The sequence below is a fragment of the Musa acuminata genome, chromosome BXJ2-3 (assembly GCF_036884655.1).
Source record: "Musa acuminata AAA Group cultivar baxijiao chromosome BXJ2-3, Cavendish_Baxijiao_AAA, whole genome shotgun sequence".
NCBI classification, from domain to species: Eukaryota; Viridiplantae; Streptophyta; class Magnoliopsida; order Zingiberales; family Musaceae; genus Musa; species Musa acuminata.
Genome location: NC_088340.1, coordinates 3,500,385 through 3,525,487, shown reverse-complemented (window position 1 = coordinate 3,525,487; position 25,103 = coordinate 3,500,385). Strand labels below are relative to the sequence as shown.

Here is a 25,103-nt window from a genome sequence, read left to right as displayed (position 1 = left end):
CTTTACTTTATGTTGTCAATCAATTATTTGTTTATTGTTAATTTAGTTTCTTTTTATGCATGTTTTTATTAGACTACATGAGGTTGATTTTATGACTTTTATGTCTCAAACAAAATACTAATTAATTTATGCTTTCAAATAAATAATTAAAATAAATTTCAGACGACATGAGTCGTGTGCGTCTATGGAAGCCATCCTAAGTTGATTCCTCGTAAGCAGCACGAGGAGAAGACGTTAGATTGCTTGTGGATCTCAATTCTGCTTGTCCGACACGTTGTCAAATTAGGTGGGCGGTCGAAATTTCCAATGATCGCCATCACTTTTATCTTGTATTGATGTTATTATTATTATCAAGCATTATAATTGATTCTTCTTCAAGTGTTGACTCTTCACAGAGGAGGCCATCGGTTTGGATGAGGAAGAGAAGAAAAAGGAGGAGAGAAAGGGAGGGAGAAAACAGTGCTCTTCACCTAAAGAATCATCTCCATTGGATAAGGATAGATTGAGGGGACTACCAAATCCAACACCCACCAACCTTGTCTCTGAGAGCAACCTCTTTGATTTGAGGGGTGCATTAAGTTCATCCTTCACCCACAGCAGCACACAACACTGCAGCAGAAATCAACCTCTTTGCTTCCACTGTACAATTGGTTGATATCCATTTGAGAGCGACTCAACTTTGAAGATATGGATGATTCATTGAACTATCTATCCACAAGAATAATAGATCACTTTTATAATATTTATAGATTTGATTTGGTCAATGTATCAAAGATGGAAGAGTAAACTATCATATCCAAAATGTCATCAAATTAATTGGTAAGTTATCCCATCAAAATGGATCCTTAGGAATGATATTAGGGTGTGTTCTAGAGGACTATATCATCGAGTACAAAAGATAGATAGATTAATGGACAGAGTTTGATGTTTTGTTGGGACAAATAAATTAAGCTGATGATGACTTCCTTCCATGAGGAAGACAACAGCTGTGAAGGAGAAGAGAGCAGGTGGTGTGTGGTACGGCATGAGGTTATTTTAATGGTTGGAAGCAAGCAAGAGGATAAGCACACCCCCACCACCCATTGCCATCACCACCTTCATCTCCTACCATTATTACTGTTCATCATCATCTACTACTACTACTAAATATTAATCAACCACAAAAGGACACACACACACCCCACAAGAGCATAGGATCCGTGGAGAGATCCATTGATGAGATATTGCGACTGCTCCACTGCCATCAACTCGTCTTTGGGGGTGGCAAAAACAAAAGCGAAAGATTTCTTCTTGGATTTGCAGTGATATATGTCACGCACACTACTTGTTCTTGTTTTGACTCTCATGGAGGGAGGGAGGGAGAGAGAGGGCTGACCTTGTAACATGAGACGCTGTTTGTGCCCTTAATTGCTGTTGGGGGTCAGGGCACTACTACAGTTGCTGGAGATCAGAAAGGGAGAAGGATCTTGGAGATCTGAAAGCAGCACCCTGCTTCTTGTTCTTGTTCTTGTTGGTGTTGGTGTTGTCAGTGCTATGGCGTTTGTTCTTGTTGGTGTCGTCGTCTTCTTGTTGTTGTTCCTTGTCGTCATCGTCGTCGTCGTCGTCGTCTGCTTCCTCCTCCACCGTGTGGGCGGAGGGGAGGAGCGGCGGCAGCGGAGGGCGGACGAGGGAGGTGTAGGAGGCCCGCCGCATCTTGCTCGCCATGAGCAGCCTCCTGCGCTTGTTGAAGGGGTTCTCGGGCTTCACCAGCTCCCCCGCGCTCGCCATGGCCGCGTCCGACAGGCTCGCGAACGACTTGGACTTCCCCGAGAAGAAGTTGGACAAGCCTCGCCTGCAACAGTCGGGTCAAGATCAAGATTCTGGTGAGCGATTGAACTGAGAACCGAAATCAAAACACGACCTTTGAATTCCTAAGAAGAGAAATGCGTAGATCAAGAAGCAGGTGGCTTCTTTGTATGGCTGAGAGAGAGAGAGAGAGAGAGAGAAGAAGAGACTTACTTGATGGGAAGGGAGTCTTCCAAGGGATCCAAAGACCCAAAAGCCCCATCTTTCCTCTTGCTCTCCACCGCCTCCTCCTCCTCCTTCTCATCCTTCTCCGAGGACGACGAGGCAGCGCCGATCGAGGAGCTCTCCGACGACTCCTCCGCCTCTACTCTGCCCTCCAAACAGAACCCATTCCTCTTCCTCGCCGCCTCCACCTCCTTCCCCTCCTCCTGCCCTTCTCCGTGGAGACGCAGCGGCAGGCTGACATGGTCCTTCAGCCCCACGCTGGGCAGCACCAGAGACGACATCCTCCTCTTCTTCTCCTCCGGGGCCTCCTGCTAAGCCCCGGCGGCGCTGTTGTCATCAATGGCCGGTCAACGGCCGGCCAGCCGCGGCAGCGTCCTCTCCCGGCTTCCCAACTCGGCAAAGCGGCTTTCTTTTTGCCAATTCGTCGGGCCTCAAAGCAAGTAGATAAGAGAAAAGGGAGGCGTGGAGAGAGAGGAGAGCAGAGACTATATGAAGGAAGAAAGGAAGGGAAGACGACGGGGGTTGACACGTTCCACAAGAAATGAATACCCAACTCGTCCTCTCTCTCGCTCGCTCTCTCTCTCTCTGTCTCTCTGTGATGTAGACAGCATAACGTACTATTATACTGTCTGCATACGTGAATACGACCAAAAAAATACATGAGAGTTGGATCGACGGACAGGTAATCCTCTGGAAATGACATGAGGAGACCCGCCATGCTTCCTTCCTCTGTGGCTACTGCAAGCAGACATGCCTTCTGACATGTATCTTTGCAGTGGTGAGACAACATGTAAAGATCGCAGCATAGTGAGGCTGAGGGCATCGATTCCATTCTTTTAGACCCACTCAATCAATACCTCAATACCTTTGCAGAAATCATTGACTGGAAATTTGTATCCTTAGCAAAGAAAGATTGTGTTTCCTTCGAGTAGAGCTACAGGGCATCAAGTTCTCTTCCTCAATTTTTCTTGTTAATCGTGGAATAGATCTGAAGCAAATCTTCCAGCCTTCTCAGGACACTGTGCATCATCGATCTTCTTCTCTCCTCCTGCCATGGAAAGAACTTGATCGGTATCCAAACACACATCACTGACTGACTGCTACTGGTCTTCTTTTGTTAACCGAGGCGTACGTTTCTGCAGCCAAGTGAAGAAGAACAGTTCACATTGCTTTGTCAAAAGGCCATCATACGCCTACAAAATGGATGGCAGACAGATCTTCCAAGCTATGTTTGGGTCCATTAAAAGCAGTGGCAGCAGTTAAATCTCATGGAGATTAGGTGGATCATAACCAAAGCAACCTCACAACATCATCATAATCCAAAATATTCCTTCATTTGTCCTCTCCCCCACCTTATCTTGTATGAATCCAGTGTGACAGACAGTACCCATGTCTTGATATATCTCATCAACCAATCTTGCCTTGTTTAATATCCTCACCTTGACCATCTCCATGCCTTGTCTTTGCTAGCTAGACAACGGTGATTGCTTCCTCCACATGTCTCATTCATGCTGCCTGCACAAGGTGGTGTTGTTGGAAGAACATGTCCAATTCTCTTGTTCCAAGGATTCAAATGCATGTCCTATTCCTTGATGTTTTTTAGGATCACAATTCGAAGCTAATCTGACCTAATTTTTTAAAATTATTATATCATAAATAATTTTTTTTTAATATATCATTAAAAATATATCGGATGAGATTTTTCTGACGATCAAGTCAATGAGAAATACAATAAAAAATAATGAGGGAATTATTCTTGAGATAAAGAATATTTTTAAATCTTTTTATTTTAGCTCATATCGACATAATGGATCGATTGATTCGAAATATTAATCGTATCAATGTTCACAAAGGAAGGATAATTTTCTTAGGAAACACCATCGTGGGATGGAGGGAGGATGATGAACAAGACCAAGCTGTGAGTGGATCAACCAAAGAGATACTTTGGTAGGAAAGAGAGAAAGAGAGAGGAAATGACAAGGTGGGTGACGACAAAGAACCAAGTGTTGCAGAGAAGAAGATGAATACGGTGAGTTTCTTCTTGTTTCACTTGCAGATGCTCCAATGGCAGGACGTGGAAAACTTAGCGGAGGCTTCCCTCACAGCCTAATGGAGCCACTCATTAATGAGCGTTCAATGCACGGTTGTTGGAATGTCACCTCTTTGGTTAAAGAATCACTGTCACTTCATCTCCATGCGACGAAAAACTTCAACGACAGACATATGATAAGTACCAAAGAGCACAAGATAGGACGAGTCAATTCCGAGATTGGATAAAGATTTGATCGGAGGGATTGTAAGTTGCCATTGTTAAGTGGGTGAGGGACATTCAAAGTGTAGCTTTCAAGAAAACCAGCTTCGAGATTTCATATTGATAGAATGACTTTTATAATCTAAGTTATTCGAGTTTGAGTTACAGAAACAATCTCTCTACTCTGATGTGATGCAATGTTCCGATTCTTAGATTGGTCTTAGTTGATTACATAATTATCAATTGTTTCATGTCGAATCAATCTAATTATTTCTAACCACACAGAATAAACCAATATCCATAATGGTGTTTTCCTATATATGCACATTGAGATATCCACAGAACTTGTTAATTCAGAATCTTGAGACTGAATCAAACCAAAATCTTTGAAGCAAAGTTTGTGAACATAATTGAAATCCTAGGAGAAATATATCTGATTAGAACTGCTAGTCTGGTCAGGACATTTCAACAAGGAGGAAAGAAAGGAGGCATTTACCCAAGAAAAAAAGACTGAATAGAAGTTGAATTCAACTTCTTCTGTACAGGTCCTTTCAGTCAATTTGGTTCAGTTTAATCTTCAGCTTGCCTCATATTTTGAGATCAAGCTAAGACCAGTAAGAGAGTAGACTGAAACCAAATTATCAATAGAAGAAAATTAATTATACAATTAGTTTGCTTTGAATCAATTAAAGTTTACTGTTTTTGAATCACAAGTTTTTGGTACAAGATAGATGCTTGAAGCTTTCTACAATATTAGCCATACAACACCTTCTGATTGCATGATAAACTCTTTCCAAAAATCACAAAACAGAAGATTGAAGCCATCAACAACAAAAGTTATGAATCACATACTGATGGCATAAGGGTCATGACCAACTTCAGAGGCAACACTCTTTAAGTTCATGAATTTGTCATGCTGTAGTTCCGATGCCATGTAAGCTTGTTGTCAACATTATAATTCATAAAAAGAAAATGTTACTCCACAGATTTCATTGATCAATCAATATGGCACATTTGTAATGAGAATAGGACAAGAAACCACCAAAAAACCAAATCTATACATCTGCATGAGATTTCATCTGAGCAATTTCATCAAGGTTGCCTCAGATTATTTCCCTTCCCTTCAGGTTTCTCCAAGTTGTCTTTGCTTGCTTTATGGTAGCAAAAGCCTACAAGTCTTCTCACATATGATGACCTAATTGATACAATTCATTCATCAAAGGTGTTCGATTTTAGAGATGAGTAGATATTAACCAAATACATATTAAAGATTCAAAGTCCTTTGCGTTACAAGGGAAATCATGGAGTAGTGAGGATTGCCTTCTCCTTCACCTTCAGCATTCATGAGCTCAATATAAATGGTTGAAGGGCTCATCACTTTGGTTTCTCCAAGTAACAGTGTATATTTATGTTTTTGAGTCCAGTGTCACTGAAAAGTTATGCATGTTTTTTAGCATGAATTAGTGCTTAGAGATCAACAAAAAATGTCTTAACTAAAAGACATAAGTTTTCTGAATCAAGTAGTTTGTGGTCCAATAGCACAGGCATCACTACCAACTTTAGTAGCCTTTAATCCACTTCAATTCTAACTATTAAGGTCCACCTTGAACTGTAAGTCAAGAAGTTGATCTCACCCTCCCAGGTCCCATAACAAGCCTCTAGATTGTAGGTGTCATTAAATAATTGCACATTTACTAGATTCCACTTCTCTCTTAGGGACACTACAGTATGGCACCCAATACCCTTTTAACGATTTCTTGTTAATGACTAATCTTAAGTACAATAAAGATAACTTACCTAAAAGACCTTACTGTTTTCCTTCAATCAGCATGGATATCTTGTTTTGCTACCAAGGAATGTCTACAGGCCTTTTAGCATGGAAACCAGAATAGTTATTGCAATGGTTGGTCTTTGACATCTTTTTGAGAGAAACCAAATGGAGGTACTCAAAACTCAAAAGTAAGTCACACTTGCTCAACCTAAAGTGTAGTTACCCTTCAGAAAGGTCTAATCAAGATAAGAGGGATCTTCAATGTGGAGAACTAAACCTTGCTTAGATGATCTCTACTAGCAACTAAAACACTTGTGGAATCATGTAGTACATCTCATGATATGTTAATTACACTATAATAAAATAAGGCAAATCAAACTAAGGATATGGACAATGATTACTTCAGGAATTTCAAGCAAGAGAAGAAAGAGGAAATGTTGAGGTTACAGGACTTGGGATGCAACATGTGTATTGATGAATTTCAAATGTGCATTCATTTTGATCTAAGCATGAATCATCAACATGAGCATCAGATAAACACAACATGTACTCCCTAGCTCCGATGATATAGCATTATCAATCTTCTGTGCTCATTGAACTTCACATCATGAACTACTTACCATCTCTTCTAAGACCATCTTGATATGCATTGCAATTCAGACAGATAAAAATATTGAGTACCATCACAACTAAGGTACGAGTCAATAATAGTCATTTGCAATAGCATGTGAATGCAAAGTACAAGTTAGAAGCAAAACTGATAGCATATGTTTCCTCTGAAGCAAAAGAGAGCACATTCAAAATTATGAAATGATGTGAGCCAAAACATCATAACTTTACAAGAAAATTCTATGTTGATGACTATTAGTCCAAGTTGTTCTGCTTGAGTATGCATCTTACCTAACTCTTACCATATTGCAGCTTGGTAACATGAATGTTGAAGAATACAAAAAAGAAAAAAACAAATACACAAGAGCACCATATGCACCTTTATAGACAAACTTTACATATAGAAGCAACAAACTGCATATTTGGTTTCCTCCAACCTCAAGCCTAAAATGAATATGCTAGGAAACTTAATGCATATTGAGAGAGAAAAGGACCTCTAACGTAGTATAGGGAAGTAACTTCTACTAAAAGTGTGCCAAGGAACTAATCCCATGCACCGTTCATCATATTTGTTCTTTATGTATTAGTTTGGATGCCGCATGTTTAATTTCCAGCTTCCACGGTCGGTGGCTCTCCTATCCCCAATTATCAAATATAATACATTAGTCAGAGCCATTTGTGACATCGAGCCACCAAAATTGTGCTGCTTCTTCAAGCATCCGTCTGTGATGTGTTCATCAATCTAACAACAACTACTGTGGACCAGCCTCTTATACTTTCTACAGCTGCATCTGTGGATAATGCAGGTTTGTTTCCCCTTCGCCTTAAATGGCAGAAATTGCTTCATCAGCTCACAGTTGAGGCAGAGCGTGACAGGTTGGTCATTACACTATTCAACTTTCCGTTTGAGTGCCTGATGTTAAGACTCATCGTTCTTCCGGGTTTATGCTGGAAAAGAGAACCAAGCATCTTCTCCAAGCTTTGGGCAGTGTACTTTGCGTATTTGCTTGCACTTGCATCTTGCTCCACCAGAGGCCCATAGTTCTGCATATAGCTCCGATAAGTAGGAACAATGGTCTGCACTATCCACTGACATATCTTCTCCCTCAGTTCCTTGTCTGAAATAACCCAATTTGACTGCTTCTGATACATCTCATCGAAGGATGCATTGAATGCTTTCAGTCGCTGCTTCACCAGATCTCGAGCCTTGCCCCTACCACCAGAGAACAATATCAACCCCTCCCTACTCAACAGAGATGGAAGCTTTCCCCAACTTTCCCTCAAGAAAATTGCTGCATAATAATCCTTGTACTGCTCATGCTCTTTCAACTTTGCCTCACCTATCAGCTTCCCAAGCTTTGTCCCCTTCAAATTCTTGTAGAAATGCCAATGCGTGTTCATAGCAAAAAGGTAGGAGAGGATTGTGTCCCCATAGCTCTTGGACCAAGTCTCAAAATTCGTCTCGAGGGCTTTAAAAATGTCCAAAATTGCATCAGTTAGGAGCCTCTCTCGAAACTTCTCCTGCTTCCAGCTCCGATGTATGATCAAGACTTGAGTAAGAACCGGCTGGTATTCCTCACTGAGAAGCTTATTGCAATAGTCGGTGACAAAGCTCACCAACCTCGGCACAGATCCTTGCGAGGGAGGTGGCATCTGTCTTTGTAGTTCCACTTGATGCAAAAGCTCCCAAAAGATCTCACACGCCCCATCAATCAATCTCTTGATAAGATCCCTGGTTTGATTCTGGATCTCAACGCAAGCTTTTCCTCCAAAAAGCCGGTTGAAGTCCAACCTTAATCTGTTCAGCGTCGCAAAGATGTCAAGAAGCTTGAGGAGTTTGATGGGATCCTTCCTTGTCTCGGTGACAGTCTTCCCGAACCGGAGGAATGCGAGGATTCCAGCCTGTGCGGCGATTTCTGCGAAGCACGACAAGGCTACATCTCGTGGCCCGCAGCGCTCGAACACCTCGATGCAGACCTTGAGCTCGGCCTCGAAGAGGTGCTTGACGGCAAATTCAAGGTGGCGGCTCCACTTGTCGACGTATCCTTCAATGCTCTGCACGTCATTGAACTCGGCGGGCGTGATCTCGAGGTACTCGAGGTCGAGCGAGCCGAGGCTGGCGCGGATATTGGACCCTCGCACATCGACATAGATCGAGATGCAGCGATCGAGCCGACTGTTTGCCGTTATCCTCAAGAGGATGGCGCGGAGCTTGTTGATGACGGGCACCGGGATAGGGGAAGGGGCGATGGTGGGAGCGTCCACGGTGTCCGAGGGCATCGGAAGGGGTACGGTGTGCTCAGCCAGGAGGCGGCGGAACTCGGACTCGAGCTTGTCGAGGGCGGCCGCTAGAAGGCCGCCGTCGAGCGGGTAAGGGGACAGCTTGAGAGAGGCGAGGGAGGTCTTGAGGGCCTCGATGAAGCGCGAGTCGGCGAGGGCGTGATCGTCGAGGTACTCCACAATGTCGTCGAGCCACTGCACCGCGAGGCCGCAGTTGTCGGATAGGAAGCGAAGGGCCTCCTCGAGGCGCTTGAGGACGGAGAGGTAGCCGGAGAGGTCGGCGCGGGGGTCGGAGAGGAGGGAGCGCTCGAGTCCGTGAACCGCATCAAAGACCTTGAGAACAGCAGCGGCGGGACCAACGGCGCGGTCGATGTGCCCACCGACGGCCGCGAGGGCGTCACGGTCGGCGCGGATCGGGCGGACGGCGGCCTCCAGGGAGGGAAGCCGCTGCAGGATCTCGTCCAGGCGGGGCCCAGCGCGGGCAAGGGCGGCGCCCAGCGTCCGCGACTTCTCCAGGCTCGCCTGCAGCGACCGCCGCGCCGCCACCAGACTCGAGATCCCCCGTTCTCCCCCTTCCATCAACCAAAATCCCTAATAATCCCAGAGCAAGACTCGTACCAACAACAAGAGGGGAGTTGAAGTGGTCTGACGCTATTCTAACCAGGAGAGATGGAGAAGAAGAAAGACATGGCCTTTTTCTGTGCGCGTGTTAGGGAGAAGCAAAGGTGGGAGGTTGGGAAGCAGAGGTTGGCAAACCAATGTTGACTGGGAATGGAATGAGAGGAGGAGGATAAACAACCAGTGGTGATGTCCTGCAGGTTGAAGGGAGCGATTTGTTTATGGGGATTTTGGTAGGAAAAGGCTAAGGAAGAAGGAAGGATAGACACACAGAGAGAGAAGAAGGAGAAGAGGGATTGTGTTATGGAAGGAAAAGGAGAGATGAATTTGAGATGATATGGAAATGATGTGAGGAAAGGACAGATAAGGAAGGAGGAGGAGGGGATGTGTGAGAGAGAGAGAGAGAGAGAGAGAGAGAGAGAGAGAGATGGAAAGGTGGCAAAGATGAGAAAAGAAGAAATAGTTGGGGCCTAATGAAAAGATTAGGGGTGACTGAGAACAAATGGGTAAGAAAGAATGGAAGGGTTGGGTGGATGGAAACTGGAAAGTGGAGAGGGCTTTTGGAGAAGATGAATGCAGCTTCTTCCTATTCCTTTTGGTGGTGTTCTTTGTTTGGATGTGAGGTGGAATCTGAGGGCAGCAAGCAAGACAGGTGAGAGGGGAAGCCACCACTGCATCTCACACTGTGACATGGGGACAGCTTCTGACTTCATTTTGTGGTCAGAGTTGTCTTTATATATATATATATATATATATATATATATATATATATATATATTATTGGAAGAAGAGAGAGAGAGAGAGAAGGTTTTATGTTTGCTGGTGGCTTTGGGAATTGTGGGAGAGTTTGGTTGGATTGGGAGGCCAAGAAAGCTGTGTGTTGGGAGTGTTCATGTGGGAGTTTGCCTGCCAAACTCTGTGAACTACTTACCTTTCTATTATCATTTACATATGAAAAGCATATTTGATTTCATATTACGAGAATTAAAATAATAATAAAGTCATACGAATTCATCCAAAATGGATAAGAAGTATATCAAAAATATTTTATTATTTATTTAATAAATATGAGTTTTCTAATACCAATTCATGTGAAAAGATAAATGTTGGGACTCACATGTACATACATATATATATATATATATGGCTATATTGAAATTTACGTTCATAAAAAAATAGGATGTAGTAACATATATATATGCTATGCTGATAATGTGGCAAGTTGGATCAAACACATCTCAAGCTCTTGCCATGAGGTGTCTCCATCTCAACTTCTAGATAAGAAGGAGATGAATTAAATAACCAAATAAAATAATTGGAAGTCTCTTAGATTGGTGTGACCAAAAGGATAAGTGACGTGGGATTGAAGGTCAAAGTTTTTGTGGAAGTAACAAGTTAAGGTTGACACGACACTATTGTTTGAGTTAGTCACAACACATTAGTAGTCCAAACCCATCACATCTTCCCTATGAAACTTTAACTTATATTAATATTTTTTTAAAAGTATTGTGACATTAAGAAAAATAATTTTCTAGGAATGATAAGGATGGATAGTAGTAGAGATGATAAGTAAAGACGGAGTGATAGGATAAAAGGTGACAAAGACAACAAAAAAGATTTCAATGATATTTTTTAATATTTAAAAATTTTTAATATTAAAAATAAAAGATATTTAAAAATGTTATTTTTTAATATTTAAAAAATATTATCTAAAAATGATATTTTTTAATATTTAAAAATAAAGATATTATCTAAAAATAGTGATGCATGTGATATTGAAATTTTTTTCATATTTTTTTAATATTTAAATGATTATTTTTAAATATTTTAAAAATATATTTTTTTAAATATTTAATATTTTAAAAAAATAAAAGATATTATCTAAAAATAGCTTTTTTAATATTTTTAAATATTTAAAAACAATGATATTATCTAAAGATAATGATTTAATATTTAAATATGATATTATCTAAAGATAATGATTTAATATCTAAAGATGATATTATCTAAAGATAATTATTTAATATTTAAAAATGATATTATATAAAGATAATGATAATATTATTTAAAAATGATATTATCATAGGAAATGATATTTTTTAATATTTAAAAATAAATATATTATCTAAAAAAATAGCTTTTTCAAGAAAATCGTATCAATAGTGATGCATGTGATATTTAAATGTTTTGAGGGATATATGATATATAATAAAATTTATAACACAAATTATTTATATATATACTTTTTTTCTTCAAATTATATATATAATAATGCAAGAACTAATAATAATTATAATAGTAGTATAGATACATGAATCATATCATCTCTAAGTTATAAGCATGTGGTGGTGGGGTTATTATAGCATGAGACAAGAACTAATTTGTTAGAGTAATGTGGCACAAAGGGATGAAGATGAACTGGAAATAGCAACACTTTGGTACTCCATTAGAGCGAGTCCAAAGTTGCTCCAATCTCACTTGATTGATTTAGCTTTGGACACAACAAAGATGACAAGAACACAGGCATCATGCGCCAAAAATGTTGAGCAGTTTGGCCTCTTGATGTGACATTAATTGCCAATCTCACCATCTTTTGGATTACAAAGGGGGGTGGGGGAGCGTAGGAAGTGCAATGTTCCTACTAATTCAAGATGATTTATCATCTCATCAGAAATATTGATCAGGTCATGTAGACTGATTTAGTCGTATTAGGTCATTCATGATGAATGAGTGGAATGATGTTTCTTCCACCAAGCATTATATAATCATATAATAGTCTTATCATTACATCAGAATGAGATTTTTATTTTTATTTTTTGTTGTCTTACTTGGAATGGTCATCTTAGATGTTTATTCACTCTCAGAATCATATTCTTGAGAGAGACAACTTATGTGAGGGGGCTTACATTTTAAAGGATTAAATTAAGGATGCAATAACTTATAGTGATGCCTGCAATTTTCCTCTTCAGAAAGCCCACTCTAATGCACCACCAGCAACTTTTTTGGATGCATGCAGACAGTTCTATTAGCATTGTTCATGAGAACATAAGGCTGGAAAGTTAGTCAACTCCCATATCTTAAGACTTTTGGAGCAATACCACCCCACTAAGCAATCTCATTGACATTGGTAAATATAGAACTTAGTCATACCTCACAAAGAAAAGTAATAAATAAAGTATGACTATCATAGTTTGAGAATAGTTTCCACCATATGCCAATGTTTCCCTTGCTTGAGCACTACATGTGAAGTAAATTATTACTAAAGGTTGCTGCATGATATCTACTTTATTTAGGTCTCTAGAAGATTTGGCATGGGAATCAAATGAGCTTTAACCTCAAGAGTCTGTTGCAGAACATCTAGAACTAATGATGTGATCACCATCAGTTGTAGAAACTCCATGTTTGATTTCAGAATCAGGTTTACTGTTGATGTTTTTTTTTTTTTTTTCCACTCAAAGACATCAGTCTAAAGATAAATATGTAATATGTAATATATGATAATGATATTGCTTCCAAATTCATCTTCTAAACCTTTATTCAGTCCCATCCACTTCATGATGGGGAAGGTTGACAATCTCTCCCTTGACCATAACCATTCTCAAGGTGAGGGCATCATGAAGTGGATGGAGCATGTCTTGTATTCTGACCAAAACTCTTAAAGCAATATAGACAAGGACTCCATGCTCTCTGTCATTCCTCCAATCTTTCCTTCAAAGAAGAAGAATGAGATGTTGACTGCTGAACCACTGAATTCTCTTCACTTCAAACCTGGGAGTCAAAATAGAATGGCTAGCAGCATGGCTTTTATCTGTTGTCTTGAACCAGCACAAATGCAAACCCAGCACTCAGTTTCTTCACCTGAGAACATCCAGTAGATGTGCCCATCACCAGCTGCAGCCAAACTGGCATGCAGAGACACCACCTTGGACTTCTGGTGCATCATTCATTCAGTGCATCACCTGTGGAATTATTGCTGTGCTTGCACCATTAAAGGCAGAGGCAACACACAACATAGTCATAGGATTTCATTACTATTATTTTGAAGTGACATGATGAAATTACTTTATAAGCTGACTCTATCCATGTCACAATTAGCAGGCAAATGTCATAGATCATATTAATATGAACCAAGTGGCAAACACTAAAATACATCAAAGATGTGTGTTTCAGATAATAGATATTGTCACCCCAATTTATAACCATGTATTCCACATCCACAGAGAGTCTGCCAAGTTGAATGCCTCCCCTGCGCAGCGTAATTTTCACCAAATAGGACGTAAAAGTAGCACTGGGCGTAAAAGTAATTTTGAGATCTGAATTCGACCGCGTCAAATTTCTCGAACATTTTTGAATTTTCCGGCTTTTTACAAGTCGATTTAAAAGAGGAGGAGGAAACGGAGCGGTCTCGTGCATCAGACGGCCGCAACGGGAGCATCGGCGGTCTCGGGCGGCGCAGCGGTGCCGCGGCCGTGGCAGTGCTCGCCCTCGTACGTCACGATCAGCATCGTCGGGTCATCGAGCGCCCGCTCCACGTGCTTCCGCGCCGGGCACCACCTGAGGATGCTGCACTTGTAGTAGCCCCTGTAATGGAGGAAGAGAAGGATTTTAGCTGCACGATCTGCATCGGACGGTTAGGAGGGGGCGGACGAGGAGGAGATGCTTACCTCGGGTAAGGGGATCCCTTGATGGGCTTCTGCCCGTACTTCCGCCACGAGTACTCGTCGGGTGGGATATCGGCCATCTTCGGGCTGATCGCCGGCACGCGTATCGTTCTCTTCACCCGCGATTTCCTGCGTGTAACGCCCGATTTGGTTCAGAGAACTGTTTCGGATTGGTATTGTTGATGGCCGTGAGACGATATATTGGGTGGGAAGGGGATTCCTTCTTTATGGGCTTTGGGTTACCTTCGCTTGGAGCAGTGGCATCGGCCGCCGGGGATGGCATGCTTTTCGGTAAGGTGCTCGGAGTGGGCGTGCTCGTGGCACCTTTTCTTGAGGGAGGAGGAGAGAGGCGGCTTGCCGGTGGAGACGGCGGCGGGGTGGAGGAGGAGGGAAGCGGATCCGATCTTGCCGTTGGAGATGCTGCCGTCGCCGGTGACGGAAGCGGACGTCATGGACGTCGAGATGCTGAAGCCCTCCGCCGTGAACTGGCTGCCGGAGGCCTCGACGAGGGACGGTGCAGCGATCGGCTTCGTGAAGTCCAGGGTCATGCTCCGCGGAGGCGGAGGGATCGGGGGCTGAGGCGGCTTGGCCGGGGCGAGGGCGACGGCCCGCGGCGCTGGCTCCACTGCCGGGGCGGGGCGAGGGCCGCGACGGAATCGGGCGTGGCCGGTGCGGTCGAGGATAGAGATGACCTTCTTGAACTTGGAGACGGTGAGATCAGTGATCTCGCGGCAGTCGAGCTGCGGCGACTGCTGGTGATGGTGGGAGAGTTGGGAGAGAAGGTGCTCCATGGACCGGAGCCCCGCCATCGCCGCCTCCTGGATCGCCATCTGCTCGTCCATCTTCGCGTACACCAACAGATCAACGGCCATCACCCCCAATCCTAAACCACCACCATGAAAAGAACACGAATCCCCCAAAGCTCAGCAGAGGAGAACGGGCAGAAGGGGGGTTAAATTCATTGAAGGCGAAGACGGGCCTAAAGCTGAAGTCAAAGGGCATTTCTTCGTCGGACGGCCGTGATCGTATCTCCTCTCTCGTGATGGCATCACTGCAGGAGAGGCGCCTTCTTCCAGAAAGTGGCTGCCGGCAAAGCTATTAGTCAAAAGGTAGACTTCTCGTCCTTGGCCTTATTTTATTTAAAATACCAATACATGTTTCCGAATCACGACGCGTCAAGTAATCTGGACCCTCTGATCCTTTTGCTAGCACGATAGGAAAAGGGCGTGGGTCAAGTTGACGTTGGAGAATATGCTTTAAACCTATAAACAAAGGCAAATGGTGGGATAGAGTACGGATCATTCGCTGGAATCAAGACGCTTCCATGATTGATTAATCGGTATGTTTTATAATAAAAGATATTGTTAGATGTCATCGTGATTATGTTCATCTTTTAATCGGAGGACTCATGTTATGGAACAGCAATTGTGACCATTGCTTTAATCCTGGGTAGTACTGCCTCAGAGAGGGGGACTGGAAAAGATGAATGGCTATGGGAGGGGAACCGTTGACCCGTGACAGTGGGCACGGGCACCGGGAAGGGCCGGTGAGGGACGGTCGAATAGGGGAGAGGAGAAGGTGGAAGAGTTTGAATTGAATTGGGATGCTCTACTGTTGGTGCAATATGTCACTGATAAGTAGGGTCCATGATGAATGTGTTCACTATTGGACACAATTGACCAAAATAAAAATTAATTGTCAAACTTGTCACTGGAATTATGGAATTGAAAATATTTGATTAGATGTCAAGAAGGTAGTGTTGATTTATAAAATGGATGACTTTGTTGACTGTATTAGAATAAAATCCTCTTGTCAACTGTGGTAGAATTAAATATGACAATTTTATATGATAGGAATGTTGCCTACCAATATTGATTCCTGCCTACTTGACCTTATCTTTTGGGAATTTGTCTGTCTCTCATGGGCTGGATGATACATGTAGCCTCCAATCTGCCAAACGATCTAGCTTTCTTAATCCATTGTAATGGGCCAAATTGGATTGGGTTTCACCTTTTAGGAAATCCGTGAATGAATCTAGTGGCACAGGCCCCTCAATCTTTACTAAATTTGATCTATTTAGATGTCCTAATATATCATAATAGTCTGATCCAGTAAGTTTGGTATCTTCTTCTTCCTCTTCACCTTGCATTGAAAATAGATGGCACTAATGTTTACTACAGTCATTCATTTTATTCAAAAGATTTCCATTAATCATGATCGAACCGAGAAAGAATTTATGATCTAGAATCTCATCCAAACATTGATGCAATATAAATCAATTATTTGCAATTTCAAATGACCAAGTTACCTATCAAAAGAAAAGAAGAAAGAACATCTAAGTTAAACTCATGAATCATTACAAATTTCCATCCACTATGACCAGAGGCAAAAATAATGGCTGAGAACATTTACATTCATTACTGTTCTCTTGACAAATTATATTGATTCTTTTTAGGTAAAACCATATAGGAAACATCATAAATTTGGCTGGTGGAACAGAGATTGTACTAATCATCCATGTGCGTGAAACCATCAGACATCAAGTGTCATTCTGTAGCAGCTTTATTTTCCAGTTCTGAGTCTTCTTTGCTTTTGGTAATTTCTACTTTTACAGTTTTAAAAATCAAAATCCAACATCTACTTACGAGTATTGTCATGTATAAAAAAAAACAGGTTTCTTTTTTACTTAAATCAGCACAGATGTGCAGTGGGCTGAAATCGAAAGAACCGCCCTCTTTAGTTCCTTGATAGAAATGGATTGTTCATATGGGGACCTCTATGTGATAGTTTATATATTTTTGATGGTGAAGATTGGAATCCTTGAAACTCCATCCAAAGAGAATACACGATGCTTGATTGGGATAACTGGAAGTGGTAAGGACGTGCCATTGGGAGAACTGCTTTCTTTAGTTCCTTAATAGAAATGGATTGTTCATATGGGGATCTCTATGTGATAGTTTATATATTTTGCATGATGGAAGGTTAGGATCCTTGAAACTTCATCCAAAGAGATCACACAATGCTTGACTGGGAGAACTGGAAGTGGTAAGGACGTGCCATTGGTACCACAAACCCTTTTTTTTTTAATTGAGATAAAGCCATCGGGATCCTACAGCAAAGCATGTCTGCCCCCTTGTATGCCTACATGATTAATTAAGTACTTTGCACAGATTGCATCTCTGGAGACAGTGGTTGACAACCAACCCAGAGTTTTTTGGCAAGACAAAACTATCACCATGGCATTCTTGTGACCACCCAAGTGCCACACGAAATTTTCTTTTGATTAGTTTCATGCCATTGCATCTGGGCCAGAATCAGTAGTTCAATGAGAGACTATAATTTCACTGCATACTCTATATGGTTCTTCATCTTGTTCAACATACAGAAAACACATCCATGCTAAATTCATAGTTAAGCATTGCAGAGCTTGTTTATGGATCTATTTTTTTTCGTTATTTTTCCTCTATAGTAGTTAACTAACTAGAGGATAGGCCTTGGTACAATGGTAAAGTTATTTTTTTGCGACCTGGGATTCCAGGGTTTAAGGGTCCACCTGTTTTAGTAGTTAACTAACTGATTGAAGATTCCCAAGCCTGAGCAGATAACAAGTAGTGGAACACATATGAATGATTTTTTTTTTCTTTTTTAGTGAGCTGATGACTTGCTGATAACTTGTTTGACATTCTTTAATTATAGCATTCCTGTAAACAAAAAACACTTGTTGTCTGTGTCTGCAACTTGTTTGACATTCTTTAATTATGAACAGAACAATTTGTAAGACATTGTCTATGTCCAGAAAAGAATCTTCATCTGCAGATATGCAGAAAAAAGTTTGATGACCTGTAGATCTGATTGGTTAGCCTGAGAATTACATCAATGTCAATAAAGATGCCAGCATTAATTAACAAGTAGGATATCTTAGTCTCAGATCAGTGTCTTAAGGGTGAAAAAGCATGAGTTACCCGATGGTGTAGCTGATCATTGGGATATAAACACCATGGCAGAATTGGAAAGCATCTAATGTTGATGAGAATTTCCGTGCATTATGGATCAGGTGCATGGGTGGTCACTCTCATCCATTGTCTTATTTAGAACTACTCTGATCACCTGCACAAGAAAGAGTCTAAGAAAGGACAAAAGAATAGTTTCTCCCATTATAAATCTCATTGGGATCTGAAAACCATCTAAAATACTTGCATGCTTCCAAGCAAACAGATTGTACACTTAATGGCCTACCAAACCTATCTTTTTCATTGATCCCATGCACCTCTGTCATGTTCGAAATGAATATGCATGCAAGAATTATATCCTGCATGGTTAACAAAATGAAACCTACAACTTTTCTGAAATAAACTAGTGGCACCAAAACATAGTCTCATATTAAGTGTGTTTAGACAGTTCAGGAGTGTTTTTCAGGGTTGGTTGGTGACAAGAACAACACAAATCGAAAGAAAATGCAGCAAAGCTTACAAATTTGCTTAAAAGAGAATTGTTAAATTTGTCAATTTTATACGTGACATCGAAAACATTGAAAATGTGGTCATTAGATAGTTTTTTTTCTTTCTTTCAAGTGCATAATTCATTTTAGTTAGAACAACTAAGTACTCAAACAACCATATGAAAGAACTAAAAGGTCAATTATTTACAGAAGATACACTGATGTTCCCGACCTTCTTGAGAATTCAATCAACGGATTGGTTCATCCTTCTCCAGGTACATCTTCTCGGTGCTCTCTCGCTTGCTAAGTTTTATATGTGTTTTATTGTTTCAAAAAGATAAAACTTTATGCATTTTGCTTCTCAAATTATCTTTGTTCTCCATCATTGGTAATCTCTCTCTTGCTGCTCTTTTACATGTCTTTTCTTTTTTTTCCTTATAGCTAGAATGTACACATCATTCAGTTCTCATTTTATTTTTCCTGTTTGAGTATATTTCTTAACTCGATCAACACATACTCTAGAGAAACACAACATTATAGCATCAGGGTTTTCAATTCCGTGATGAGACATCTTGCTGCTTAGGCTAGAGCTTGGACACACTGATGCTGCTTTACTTTGTTTTATCTAGGAATTGGGTAGTTGCTCTTGATATGTGAAAAATAGTTGAAATGATTTAAATTTCCTGAAACCAGTAGTCTGAAGTATAATTATCTGTAGGCTCAGAACATGTACTTGATTAGTAGAATTATCAACAATATCTTCTTAGTTGCAAACTATGAGTTATTCAACACAACCAGTAGTGTGCGGGTGTCGACCTCAATCTGTCTACTCTCACAGTCTATTGGCCCTGAAGGCTGAGGAATTGGCTACGTAGGAGACAAGGGTTGTCCTAGCACGAGACATAATATACTAGTAGAGTACCTGGGAATAAATGTCCTTGGTGGCTTGGGATAAGGATGGAGGGGGGTGGGGATTGGGATCTGTGACTTCAATTGTTGCTATGGATGCACCCGAAGGAAGTTGCTTGGGAGTGGGGAGTTTACCGTTCCCATGTTCTCCATTCATTTACTCCACTCCATGTGCGTGGGTGATGGCCAGAACATGCAAGGAGGATTCACTCACTCACTCTGTACAATACAAGAGCCAAAGAGAGAGTGAGTGCTCTGTGGAGTCTCTCTCACCTGCCATGAATTATAGAATACGAAGCTACCTTGTTCGTGATTGATTTAATTTGCTGATCTTTCTTTTAGAGAGAGAGAGAGAGAGAGAGAGAGAGAGAGAGAGAGAGACAATTCCTGAGCTGCTTTCGTGAAGGTTCATTCCATGCTGTGTCCTCAAGTTGGCATTATTGGGGTGAAAGCTTTCCACATGGAAGCGGACTGAAAGAAAACTCCAAAAGTGGTGTTCCTTCTGCTTCACCTCTCTCTTGTCCAACAGATCTGAACTGCCCTCGCCACCACGAATCCTCTCGGAACTTCCATATGCTTCCTTTCTTGCAGTATACTCCTCCGGTGACTCCTATGCTTGCATGAACACATCATTTGTGCAGCCTCGTCAACTTACTAAAATAGCCTTTGCTCCCTTCATAGATTTTCTTGGTGTTTCTTTCTTTCTGACTTGAGCACAACGAAGTCATGCCTCTTCCAGATTAAGCTTTTCATGCGTAAAATGTCACACCACCATCTGAGGGGTCATGTCTCTTCTCGATCTAAATCATTCAGATTATTGCACTGGGAGCTTTGAGGCATGATGGATGGAGGGCAGTATTCGTCCCACCACTTGTAATTCACTAAAGGAAGGGGTGGATTAATCTTAAGGAGGAGGCTTAGACCCCTCAGACCCAGCAAAAGCCACGTGGGTCGAGCAGCCTTTGCCTACCGCTCCGCCCGGAGGTGCGGAACGCGAATCATTGAAACTTTCAACGAGGGAGTGGCACTCTTGTCGTTTTCTCAGAATTGGAGGGTCATTGGGTTGTTCGTCACCGCCATTACTGGCGTTATCGTATTAGATCTCTCTGGGGATGACGTGGGCGCGCGCAATTTAATGCCGCAATTAATCCCTTTTAATGCTTTCTCCGGAGGCAAATGACATATATATCCTCGTGCTTCTGTGATCTGCTGCACCTCGTCCCCTTTCTCTTTCCTCTGTCACCGTCCGTATTTAACTCCTTCGCCCTTCCCTCTCCCTCCAAATTTGCTGCTCAGCTTCTTCTCTCTTCTCCTCTTCTCCTCCACCACAAGGATTCCTCTCCGAGCTGACCACCTTGTGAGGTGTGCTTCTCTTTGCCCCTCTTAAGGGAATCCTGTGGCCTCCACTGCCTTCGTCTTCAGTTCTTGATCTCCGCAGCCATGGGCTCCGAGGCGGTCGTCGTCGTCGTAGGTGAATTGCCTCTGCTTCCGCCCATAAAGACGGCGCCGACGCAGGACAAGCCCGTGGAAGGCCGTCCCGATGCTGCCGAAACCGAAGAGGAAGAGTGCGTCACACCAAAGGCGGAAGAGACCGTTCTCAAGCCCGTTCTTGTTTGTCCGCCGGCTCCGAGAAAGCCGAAGCCGGCGAAGAGGGTACCGCCGGCTCCTTCCATGGAATTCCACGCCGTTCCTCGCGATCTTACCTCGGTCTTCCTTTCTCTCCCTCCCAAGAAGAGAATTCGTGTAGTTTGATCTGAAGTTTCTTCACCATCTCCTGTAATTCCTTCCGTTCCCCTTCTATTTTCCCGTGTGCCTGGTAAAAGATTTTATTTCCTTTTATTGTTTTCTTTTCTTCGTTAGATGAAACAAAGGCCATCAAGCACTTTGTGTAACATGAGGAGAACTGTCCTCCACATCATGCTACAATGTGTATATATATCGGACAGTTCTCTTGGGTTCTTGCTTTTAGTCGTTCTGCAATCTAACACCGTCAAGGAACCCAAATTACTGTGTCTTGGGATGCAAACTTGTGGAATTCCCTCATAATAGTTGTTACAGTCCATCAGTGTCTGTGCAGAGACAGATGGGAACTTAAGGTATTTCACATGATTCTAGATCAGACAGTACCTCACAACCCTTCTAAATTTCTGCCAGCAGGTAGAAGGAAGAGATTCCTGTAGAAAGGGCACCATAATTTTAACTTTAATGGCTTAGGAAGACACACCTTACGAAGATTGCAGGCTAACGAATCACCAATATTTGTTTCTTTAGGGTGCCAAATGAGAAGGAATAGTGTCCAATAGCTGGTCCTGTTTCTGCAATGTTTCTTTCGTTTCCTCTGCGCAAGGATGGCAGAAATCAAACCTAATGTGGGTGAGAGCTGGGTACAGTTTGAGATCCAAGTTATTAATTCAGGTGTACAGTAAGTAAATGTAGGAGATGGCAGAACATATGGAGCTGGTATCATAATGTGATGGAGGGAGTGACCACATGGATGGCAATTAAAAGCTGCAATCGTAGCAAGTGACATAGGCTGTACACATGGTGGGGTGCCCCCACGGATCTCTACAGCTCAGCTCACTGGTTTACATCTCGGTTAACAAGCAAAGCCATCTTTTGAGCTTTTCGGACTCCTGGCCACGACCCTTTCCGGTTTCCACTACTTTCCACCCCTCCATAGACTAATGGCTGGCTGGAATGCAGAGGAAAACTGTAGTATCTTATGTTTATGACAGCATGAAAGCCAAAGGATATAAGGAGAGAGATCTCTGTCCACCAACCGGTCTTAGCTCGATGAAAGATTTAGTGGATTTGGATCATAATAGTAACAGATGATAGAACATCAGCTTAGCATTATAGGAACCATTGTGTTGTCTTTAGCTAGCACAGGCTCGCAAATGTAGCAGGAATCTTATGTTGGTTGGCGTACATGAAGAATGACTATTCTTTGTCAGAGATGAGTGAGGCACTGCTTGTTGCTTCGGGAGCAGTTTTAGTGCTCTCTGTTGCTGTTGTCGTACTTGCCTTTTGTCTTGTATCCTTCCTTCCTTCCTTCCATTCTTTTAACAGTTCAAATCTTCTCATGCATATCCCATGTTTTATATCATTCATGAATAGTTATATGTGGGATTTCCATAAATTTGCCTCATCTTTTTGATCCATGAACAGCATAGAAACCGAGAATGTTAACAATCTCTGCTTTCTTCACTCTGCCTTGCCAAACACCCCAAAACCTCATAAATTTTGCCTACTTGAGGGTGTGATTTGTCCCCTGCAACAAACACATCGGACATCCCCTTCACCTGAACACAGCTCCAACCTGGTTTCTTTCTTACCTCTTCTCTGTGCATCAACTTCCTAGTTCTTTCAGTTTCTTCCCACCTCTCGTCACCAGCAAAAATATTGCTCAACACAACTTGATAGCCCATATTATCTGGTTCCAAATCAAAAAGCTTCTTGGCTGCATAATTTCCAAGAACACTATCGGAATGAGTCCTACAAGAAGCAAGCAGTGCTCCCCAGATTCGACCATCAGGCTCAGCGATCATGCCGGTGATCACATCAAGAGCTTCACCAAGCCTCCCAGATCGGCCAAGCAAGTCCACCAAGCATGTGTAGTGGCTTATCTCAGGCCGGATACAATATCTTGTGATCATGCAGTCGAACAACTCACAGCCTTCTCTCACAAGTCCTGAGTGATTACAAGCAGACAACAAGCTCAGAAAGGTGACACTGTTTGGTCTAACACCTTCCTCCTTCATCCGGTAGAACAAGTCCAAAGCTTCCATGCCAAGTCCATGGACGGCGTATCCTTCCACCATCGAGGTCCATGCTACGATATCTTTCTCCGCTATTCTATCGAAACACCTTCGTGCTAAGTCGATGCTCCCACACTTTGCATACATGTTGAGAACAGAGGTTCCGAGTGCTGTATCATCTGAGTCACCAGCTTCCAGGGTGTTGTTCCTTATCAAGTACCCATGAATTCCTTTACCCCACATCAAAACACCCAAATGCGAGCATGCCATGACCAAAACCCTTAGAGCATCCTTACCGGGCATAAATCCAGCTTCTTGCATCCTTTGAAATAAGCGAACTGTTTCCAGGAATTCTCCATTCTGAAGAAATCCCCACATCATGATGCACCATAAAGTGCTGCTCTTTGTTTGAGCTTCTTCGTATAACTGGACTGCAAATTCGAGTTCTCCGCATTTAGCATAGAAATCTACGAGAGAAGCATGCAGAATTGCATCTATCTGCCCAGCTTTTACTGCATGACAGTGTGCCCATTTGCCCAGTCGAAGATCCTCGGACTTCGCCAATGCAGAGAGGAGCGATGTCAGTGTCTCGCTGCTGGGACTCAACTCCATCTTCATCTTCTCGTAACTATCTATGGCTCCGGAAACATCTCCCATGGAAGAGTACATCGATACGAGGACGTTCCATGAGGCAACGCTCCTGTTCTGGATGTCGTCGAAGAGCTTCTGCACCACCTCGAAGCAAGACAATTTGCTGAACATGGTCAAGATCGAATTTTGAACCAATTCATGGCCTCCGAAGCCCATCTTGATCACGAACCCGTGCAATTGGCACCCTCCTGCGACGTCTGCCGCGGCGCAGCACGCGCGCAGTAGGACCGCCAGTGTAACTGGGCTGGGCTGCAAGCCCTCCGCTCGCATTCGATGCAGCAAGTCGAAGGCCTCACCAAAGTCGCCTACGCCAGCGTAGCCGGATATCAAGGATGTCCAAGATACCACATCCCTCACACACATTTCATCGAACACCTGACGCGCCATGCCGACTCCGCCATTTCTGACGTACGCCTCCATCATCGTGTTGCAGAAGTAGACATCGCCGGCGAAGCCGGCTTTGACTGCAAGACAGTGGATCGCTTCTCCGACGTCGATCCGACTTGCAAGAGACGAAGCCGCGCGGTTCACGAGGGGAAACGTGTAGTGATCCGGCCGAGCGCCGCCTTCTCGCATGGCGGAGAAGAGGGAGAGGGCGGTGTGGAAGTGGCCGGAATCGACATGGGCTCTTATCATCGAATTCCATCGATCCGTACTTGGTATCAGGAAGGCCTTCGGCTCCGCGATGGGATTGCTGGATAGAGGTCGGGCAGCAAACGATGGGACGCGGTGCTTGAGAGCGAAAGCCGAGGCTTTTAGGAGCGCCGCGTGGCACATGAACGCACCCAGGAATGCCGATGAGGACGGCTGCGGCGGGCGTATGACAGGCTGCGGCATTTTTACATAATTTTTCTTGCAAAGTTCTACAATATAATTTGGGTCCTTACAAATTAATATAATCACTACAAATTAGTTTTTGAGTCTAATAATAAATCTTTAATGTCTTAATAGTCAAGTAACAAAGTTGAAATAAGAGTTTCAATATATACATATATTATTGATTTTAAAATAAAAACGTCTAATCATAACCTACCATTTCAAGTAACAAAGTTTAATGATCTTTTCACTATCTATTGATCTTAGTGATAACTAAGGCTCTTAATTCAAATCAATTTTTTCATTTACTTGGCAAGTTAGATATCATGGA

General features: G+C 42.5%; 4 protein-coding genes across 4 annotated transcripts; all 4 read right to left on the bottom strand.

Moving 5' to 3' along the window:
- Nucleotides 1–1,272: 1,272 nt before the first annotated feature.
- On the bottom strand, nucleotides 1,273–2,429 carry LOC103976843 (protein OXIDATIVE STRESS 3 LIKE 4). Its single transcript, XM_009392168.3, has 2 exons — nucleotides 1,999–2,429; nucleotides 1,273–1,831 (listed from the first exon to the last, which is right to left on the bottom strand). Exons 1-2 carry the CDS (start codon nucleotides 2,289–2,291, stop codon nucleotides 1,432–1,434), a joined length of 693 nt encoding a protein of 230 aa, XP_009390443.2. The 5' UTR covers nucleotides 2,292–2,429; the 3' UTR covers nucleotides 1,273–1,431.
- Nucleotides 2,430–6,998: 4,569 nt separating this feature from the next.
- LOC103976842 (exocyst complex component EXO70A1) lies at nucleotides 6,999–10,073 on the bottom strand. The gene has a single exon (XM_009392167.3). The coding sequence runs from the start codon at nucleotides 9,498–9,500 to the stop codon at nucleotides 7,488–7,490; it is 2,013 nt and encodes a 670-aa protein (XP_009390442.2). The 5' UTR covers nucleotides 9,501–10,073; the 3' UTR covers nucleotides 6,999–7,487.
- A 3,556-nt stretch (nucleotides 10,074–13,629) lies between these two features.
- LOC135606961 (probable WRKY transcription factor 11) lies at nucleotides 13,630–15,281 on the bottom strand. The gene is made up of 3 exons (XM_065098345.1): nucleotides 14,444–15,281; nucleotides 14,204–14,329; nucleotides 13,630–14,120 (listed from the first exon to the last, which is right to left on the bottom strand). The coding sequence occupies exons 1-3, from the start codon at nucleotides 15,070–15,072 to the stop codon at nucleotides 13,952–13,954; spliced, it is 924 nt and encodes a 307-aa protein (XP_064954417.1). The 5' UTR covers nucleotides 15,073–15,281; the 3' UTR covers nucleotides 13,630–13,951.
- A 6,699-nt stretch (nucleotides 15,282–21,980) lies between these two features.
- On the bottom strand, nucleotides 21,981–24,828 carry LOC135606960 (putative pentatricopeptide repeat-containing protein At1g56570). The gene has a single exon (XM_065098344.1). The coding sequence runs from the start codon at nucleotides 24,791–24,793 to the stop codon at nucleotides 22,733–22,735; it is 2,061 nt and encodes a 686-aa protein (XP_064954416.1). The 5' UTR covers nucleotides 24,794–24,828; the 3' UTR covers nucleotides 21,981–22,732.
- Nucleotides 24,829–25,103: the final 275 nt, after the last annotated feature.